This window comes from Beta vulgaris, chromosome 7 (genome assembly GCF_026745355.1).
Source record: "Beta vulgaris subsp. vulgaris cultivar EL10 chromosome 7, EL10.2, whole genome shotgun sequence".
NCBI lineage: Eukaryota > Viridiplantae > Streptophyta > Magnoliopsida > Caryophyllales > Amaranthaceae > Beta > Beta vulgaris.
Genome location: NC_079208.1, coordinates 45,005,551 through 45,013,646, shown reverse-complemented (window position 1 = coordinate 45,013,646; position 8,096 = coordinate 45,005,551). Strand labels below are relative to the sequence as shown.

The 8,096-nt window shown below is 38.7% G+C and overlaps 1 protein-coding gene and 1 long non-coding RNA gene across 2 annotated transcripts; both read right to left on the bottom strand.

The window, feature by feature from the left end:
• Positions 1-1,231: 1,231 nt before the first annotated feature.
• LOC104899601 (uncharacterized) lies at positions 1,232-2,251 on the bottom strand. The gene has a single exon (XM_010686816.2). It carries the CDS (start codon positions 2,249-2,251, stop codon positions 1,232-1,234), a length of 1,020 nt encoding a protein of 339 aa, XP_010685118.2.
• Positions 2,252-2,611: 360 nt separating this feature from the next.
• LOC130592172 (uncharacterized) lies at positions 2,612-3,562 on the bottom strand. The gene is made up of 2 exons (XR_008970384.1): positions 3,043-3,562; positions 2,612-2,932 (listed from the first exon to the last, which is right to left on the bottom strand). It is a non-coding gene; the product is annotated as an uncharacterized LOC130592172 (long non-coding RNA).
• Between the last annotated feature and the right edge of the window lie 4,534 nt (positions 3,563-8,096).

Genomic DNA, 8,096 nt, shown 5'->3' with positions numbered 1-8,096 from the left:
CTTCTTTTCTGCTTCACGGGCTTTGAACTAGCATCAACGTTCAGCTTATGGGTAATGATGTCAGGCTCAATGCCTACCATATCCTCGTGGCTCCACGCAAAACAGCTTATTTTTTTCTTTAAGAACTCAACGATCCGCTGCTTCTCCTCAACTGGCAGGGATGCCCCAATCTGCACGGTTTGCTCTGGCTTTGCTGGGTCCAACGCCACTTCATCTACATCTTGATCTGCTGGCTTGGCTGGCGCTGGACCTTGCTGTAATTGCTAGATAGATTCCTTTTTTGCTTTTAGAGATATGCTATAGCACTTCCCTAGCCAGCTTGCGATCGCCCCTGATTTCTTGCACTCCCCATTGGTGGGAATATTATAGTCTGGTGATAGGTGAAGGTACAGCTCGCATTTTGTGGATCCATGGTGTCCCCATTATGATATTTATGCTGAGGGACAATCTACCACATTGAACCTGGTTTGGAGGTTGACTCCTTTTGCATAGGTGGGAACACGATCTCCCGAGCGTTGTAGCTGGCTCGCCATTGAACCCGAACAGAACGGTTGCTTTCCTGAGGATATCAGCTTCCTGCAGCCCCATGCTTCTAGAGCGCTTTTGAAAATGATATTAGCTGAGCTGCCATTGTCTATCAAGACTCGCTTCATGAGGCAATTGCTGACGGTGAGAGATACGACGAGGCCGTCATGATTATCAGCTTCCTCATCTCCATCTTCTTCGTCGAAGCTGATGGTCATGCTCCTGAGCTTTTTCTCTTCAGCATTCCTCAGCGGGCTTGGTGCGGTTTTGGAACCTTCTCGGGCAAATCTCTTGGCTGCAGAGTATGTTAGTCCACATATTTCTGAACCCCGAGATAGAATTGATTACCTTATCGTGTGGGCTCAGGTGGCGGATGAGGTTGTTGCTGGCTGGGGCCAGCTTTTCTTCTCGCTGCCCCTTCTTCCCCATCAGGTGCTCGAGGTATCCCTTCTTGAGCAGCCATGCCACTTCCTTTTTGAGAGCATTGCATTCTTCTGTCTGATGGCCATGGTCACCATGATAGCTACACCACTTGGTGGTATCCTTCTCGCTGTCTGGTCTGTCGCTCTTGCGTGGCCATCTAGCGGTTGTTCCCAGCTTTTCGAGTGCGTTTACTACGCCTCCTGCATCCACATTAAAGCAATAGGAAGCAATGGAAGGGTAATCGTTACTAGCTGATTTACCTGTGGCCTTGCTGGCTACATTGTTACTTTCGCGCCTTGTATCTGGCTTGTGCTGTGGTGCGCCAATCATTCTTCTTCTGGTTCTGGGATTTCCGATCGTAGCTGGGCTCGCTCACATACCTGGACGCCTCGTCCTCCTCGACGCGTATTTCAGCCATAGCCCTGGCCCTGACCTCCTCGAACGTGCCACATGGGTACCTGGTCAATTCATAATACAATCTAGATTTATAGGTTAGTCCTCTCCTGAATGCTTCAATAGCGGTGGGAACATCCAGGTTCTTGACCGAGATCATCTCCTTGTTGAATCGATCCAGGTACTGCCTCACAGCTTCATTAGCCTTCTGGGTGATGCGATACAGGTCGCCGGTATGCTTCTCTAGAACCCTGCTACTGGCAAACTGCATAAAAAACTTGTTAATCAAAGCAGCGAAATTTTGGATGCTACCTGGTTTCAGGCTTATCAGCCATTGCAGGGCGGGCCCAGACAAAGTGGCCCCGAAGGATTTGCACATGGTAGCCTCCAGCAGATGTTCAGGAATGGACAGGGTCCACATCTTTTGCTTATATTGCGCTACATGATCATAGGGATCTGCAGCTCCATCATACAGCTTGTGAGGCTGAGTCACATTGATCTTCTTAGGAATCCTGACTCTCGCAATTTCTTCCACGAAGGGGGATTGAGCATAGCCATCGGGAGATTCTTCAGCCACAGGGGTTGGTGCTCCAGGCAACTTTGTCAGCATGCGAAGTATCTTCCTGTTCTGAGACTCCAGGAGCGCCATTTTCTTAGCTGCAGGATCAGTTTCCTCTGCATCATCGTCAGACCTAGCTGCTCCATCTTCACTGGCTTCGGAATCCTCGAGATCAAGAATCTTAGGAACTACATTCCGAATACGAGTCTTAGGTGTTTTGCTACTTTTGACAGAATCTAATTCTTTTCTGAGGTTGTCAATGGTCTGTTGGGCCTCAGATTGAGTGCGGTGGAGGTCTTCTTGAGCCTTCAGCAAGGCTGCTTTCATCGCCTCGGCAGAATCGTCAGCCATTTTTCAAAGTTGGGTTGAGATGTTTTCTTTTTTAGGATTTTAATGAGAATTTAGCTGTAGAGCCCCACGGTGGGCGCCAAACTGTTTATGCCAAATTTTGATCAAGCAGAACTTAGCTGAGGATCTACAGCTAACGCAAATGCAGCTAGGAACTATGAAAGAAACTAGCTACGAAATTGAAGAAAATGCAAAGAAGAGACAAAGGCACCAAGAAATGGTGACGCGGAAAACCCCAAGAAAAGGGTAAAAACCGCGGGTGGAATTGAGTCCACCAATCCACTATGTGAGAAGATTACAACTTATAGCTAGCAGCTTGCACGAGATACACTTGTGAATATTGGAAATATAGAAGAGAAAGTATGAAAAGTAAAAGTGATGTAAAGACTTATGCTACCCGGATTGTTTTCCCTTCTATTTATACTAATACATTTTTATAACGTTATTCTCTACATTTGAACGTTGCCTAACAAACTTCCTAAGAAGTTGCCACAACTCCTAGAATCAAGGGAGATCTTCTCTTCTGCTTGTTAACCACTTCTTCTTATTTCTTTGGCGCAACGTCTTCATTTGACTTGGTCTTGGTCAGCATCCAATGTTCTTCCAACTGGGTTATTCTGCATTCTTCGTACCTGCTTGCTGTAGCTGCTACCTGATGCTCTCTAGCTGTAACAAACGCTTTACCTGCAAGTTCCAGCTTAGGGAAGAATTTAGGACATAACAAATATGACATTCAAATTTGCTGTTAGGATAATGAGAGTACAATGAGGTGATTAGGCATATATGGGACATACCAAAATAGAAATGAAAATCAGTATAGGACGGTTTGAGTCTTATGCTGTAGTGTCACAGACACAGTCAAAGTACTCCTTGCCATTCTTTTTGAACTGTATTGGTAATAAGCAGACGTGTAGATCATTTATAACCCACAAAAATAAATAAGAAACAATGCTAATGTCACAAGTTTTGACTACATAACTCAAAGGTTCCTTGAACATATGAATCTAGCAAAACAGATAGATACTAAAGATTGAGCATAAAACTTTCACAAAATATTAAGACGGATACCCAACTTATCCATAAGAGATCCTGCCCCATAACTACTCAGACACGGCGCTTCTTTGGAAGTCGGCATCCATTATGTGCAAGCCGAGTGGTATCTTCAATAAATGTAATCGGAGTGTGATCTCCTTTACCAAAGGTGTAGCCTTTCTCCAGCCAAGGATTGCCTGTTTCTTCTTTTTGAAGTGAGTGAACCCATTTACTCTCATGACAACCGATTTCAACCCAAGATTTCTTGCAAGTCTTCCACATGTTCTGTTCTGTTCAGCAGCATATCGAGAAAGCTTAGGACCGCCTTTCATTTCCTCTAGGCATCCTGAAGATGCTCCTACCTTTTTGTTCCCCTTAGAGTCAGTAATGGTGACAAAAGTATTATTCTTGATCAACTTAATGTGTACAATATCCGGCTTTTCTTCAGTGTTGTGCCGCTGTTGACCTTCCGTGTTTTGCCGGTATTGAGAACCTCCCATTGACTCCTTATCTTCATCTAAGATCCCTGCTATCCCCTTCACAAAACTCGCGGATCTTGAGCTCCCAAAAAACTCAGCCTCTTTGATGGCAGTTGTATGTATCTTTGCTCCCACGAGACTACCTTTCCAGCTACCAATGGAGCCTGTAGTTTATATAAGGTCATATTACATTATGGTGGTAAAGAGAGGACAAAGTATTACATAATCAATGAGCAAGATCAGGTTTCCATCTTTGATAGAACTTGGAAGTATGATGCATGTCAACTTTTATGAGTTTGAGACTTCCTTAAGCAAGAGAAATAATATAGCAAGAATGAAGCTTGGCCAAATACACCAAAAAGCAGGTACTACAGACATATCACACTCTGTAAAGAGCAGCTATCACCTTTCTTTTCTTGTTCCATATGTGTTCTTTCGTCTTACTTCCTTCACTTTCACTTTCACTTTCTTACTTTTCTTTGTTTACTCTCTTTAACTTATTCCTTTACTATTCTTGTTTCAATTTATCATGATTCGAAAATGCGGTTTCGGTCGCGGTTGTGGAAACGGTCGCGGTATCGCTGATACAGAAAGGATACGTTCAATCGTTCATCACAGAACGTTATGCGGTTTTGAACAAATTCATAATATAGTCCTTATTTTTAAAATGTACTTAAATATCACAAATCATAATTCTATATTAGGAGAGTAATAATTGGAAATCGACATAGTAGAAAAAAAAAATAGGTAAAAGACTGAAACTGGTAAAAGGAAAAAAAAAAAGAACCGGAACCACCACTAACTCGTTCACTTTTGAATTAAGGCTCCATTTGGTAGGACATAAAACATTTTTTTAGAAAATTGTTTTCCTCTATTTTCAATTTCACATTATTTGGTTTGAAAAGGAGTGTTCCCTAGAAGTAAAATTGCTCTCCCGATGATGGAAAACCATTTTCTCTTCTAAATAAAGGAAAATTATTTTTCTTCCTTTTTCTTATCTCTCTTGTACCCTCCTCTCACTACCTCCTTATATAAGATTCAATCATCTTTAAAAATTAATTAGTATATATATACCGAATTGAACTAAATTGAATTGAATTGAATTAAATTAAATTGAATGTAATACATTGAATGTAATAAATATATAAATAATATTTAAACAATAATAATATGAATATTAAATAATAATTATAATAATAAGTAATAATAATGAATAATAATAATAATAGTATTTTGGATATTTTTAAATGATAGTTATAAATAAATAATATTAATAATCATAAATTAATAATAATAATTAATGATAATAATGATAATTAATAATGATTAGTTTATATAATTTGTATTAATATATTAATACTTGATGATGATATATAATAACAATAATATCTAAGAAATAAATTAATATTACTATTTTAATGATTGGATTTAACAATATAATAATATTTAGTAATAAAAATAATGATTGAGTTGGACCGCGAAAATTACATCATAAACCGTCTTGAAGCGATTTGATTGGTTTATGGGCTAAAAAACGTGGGTTTATTTGTGCTTTAACTTAAACCATGTTCATCCTAATAATAATAGTAATAATAATGAGTAAAGCTATAATAAACAAAATAAACAACAACAACAATAATAATAATACTTAATAGTAATGATATAAAAATAAATAATATAATAGTAATAATATTAATAATAATAAGAGTAATTAGTAAAATAAATTATACCAACATAATAATAATATTTAACAAAATGGTTATAAAAGAATGAAGCTGAACTGAACCGAGCTGAACGGAACTGATTGGAGCTGAACTGAAAACAACAAAAAACTAATTATGGAATTGTGTTTTCATTATAAATTATTTTCCATGAAAATCATTTTACACTGAAAATGTATTACACCAGCCAAACAGAGCCTAAAAATTACCTCTCAAGGAACAAGTTGAAATCCCTTTGACCAAGCTAGGCACCTAGTCTACTTTTATATATTATAATACTATCTCCGTTCCAATTTAGTTGTGACACTTTTTATTTTAGGAAATTTCAAATCAGATGTTACACTTTCATTTCGGGTAATTACTTCTCTCTATCTCTCTCCTATCACATGGAACCCTTTTGTTTTCTTTCTCTATCTCTCTCTTCTCCAAAAATTGCCTAAAAGTCCGTGATTTTAAAAGTGTCACAACTAATTTGAAACAGAGGAAATATATAAATAACCTACCCCACTACTCAAAGTAAAATTGACCTACATGGTGTAAAGCAGGTGTCCTCCCACCAGTCATCTTGATAAAGTATGCAAACAATTGTCTTCTACCTCCCTTTCTCTCTCCTTCCTAGTTCCCAAAAATAAGAAACCACGATTAGTAGCCCACAAACTTGAAGAAATTCGGCCATTGCCATAAATTTGTCTCAAAAAGAAACTGTTATGACAGAGCCTAAGCACTAATCAGCAGAAACCGATACGTACAGGGAGAACCGCTTGAAAATGCAGTGCTTTCTAACAACCCGATACAAATTGATAAATAACAGTTTGGTCAAAGTCAAAAGTCGTGTCAGCTCGGCCGATACGTTACAACTTGGCCGCATTTTCCACCATGATTTACATGCACGGTTCCTTCCAGCTCATTCTAGAACTAAGGCTTTGTCGTTAGTAGTGGTGTAGAATTTATTTATTCAAGTGGTTTGGAACAGAAGGAAATGGAATCAAAACAAAAAACCTTATTTCCAAGTTGATAAGGATGTAGTTTTTGAATACCATTTACTTTGGCTTTCAGTCCACTTGCTCCAAGGACACTTCACCAAAATCACCATCACCCCTTAGACCATTACACCAGCTGAAGCTATTTATGTGCTTGAAGAAGATTCAAAAGAAACTATGCTATCACTTCAACTTATTCTCTCCACGGAAACTACCTAGCACCATAGAGAAAGTCCCGAGCCACCCCATCAATAACTAAAAACCAGCTACCCCAGAAATATGATAAAATCCATATTGACTTCAGAAAAGAAACAGGACTTTGATATTCTCAGACCCTTAAGTTGATGGTGGAAAACTCAACAAGACTCCAGATAAAATAAGTAGTGTTTTAATGCTCTTAGTTTTTTAGGCTCTACGTTTCAACATATCCATCACTATAAGCTGCGACATAAGACAAGCAAATTGTAATTGATTGCAACTTGGGCGATCAGAAAAATCAATGCTCTTAGTTTTTTAGGCTCTACGTTTCAACATATTCATCACTATAAGCTGCGACATAAGACAAGCAAATTGTAATTGATTGCAACTTGGGCGATCAGAAAAATCAATAAAAATGACTGCATGCTCCTAGCCTCCAACCATGCCAAGAGGCATTTGCACCAACATTACATTGAAAGGTAGCATGTAGCTAACATTATAGCATGTAAGTTAATTACGAACTGGTAAATACTAGAAAACGATCCAAATTCACATAAAGGTGCATGTGCCTGTGCCCGAGATGGGGGAGTCCAACCAACACGAGCTTTACATAATCAAATCACTTCCTATTTTTTATACAAGTGACAAATAAAATGTGATAATAACAGTGTTCCAATGACAAATAAAATACGATAATAACACTGTTCCAATGACAGATAAAAAGCATATTCAAAGTGTGTTGGTTTAGCTGCCTATACAAAGGGACATATTGGCAATAGGTCATGCAAGAAAAAAATTCTGGAATCAGGATTAGTATGTACCAGTTAAGTCTGCAGCCTGATCTGCTTTTGCAATATAATCTCCACCTCTGAACCCATCTTTTAATGTTCCCCATCCTCGACCACCAGCATGGACATGACTTCTAGCTACCACCTTCACCACAATAAGGTAAACAAAAAATTTCCAATTATTTCTCATGAAGACCTCACAATTAGATGGCATAAGAAAAGAAAATTTACCATGGCAACCAAATGACCAAACATTAACAACTAACAAATGCAACACCTCAGACTTAACCTGATTGCAAAATACGCCAGAATAACATTTAGATCCACTTAAAAAAAGTTATTGATTGAAAGGCTGATTACAGAACAGCAAGCAGCCAAACAACGTCTCAAACCAGTCTTCAGAAGAACATGAACATTGGGGTCAGAGAATGGGAAGCACAAGGAACCATGATTAAAATTTCAAATGTGATTGCAATGGCAATGATCATGGAACACTTTTGCAAGCAAAACAAATTTGTTTGCAGTTGTCACAGCCTAATATTATGGACGCAGTAAGCTCGAAAGCCTTTACACCGCGGTTGTGATGCACTGATGATGCACGGAACAAATGATCTTCAACAAAAACAGAAGTTTAGACATTTGCATAGCAT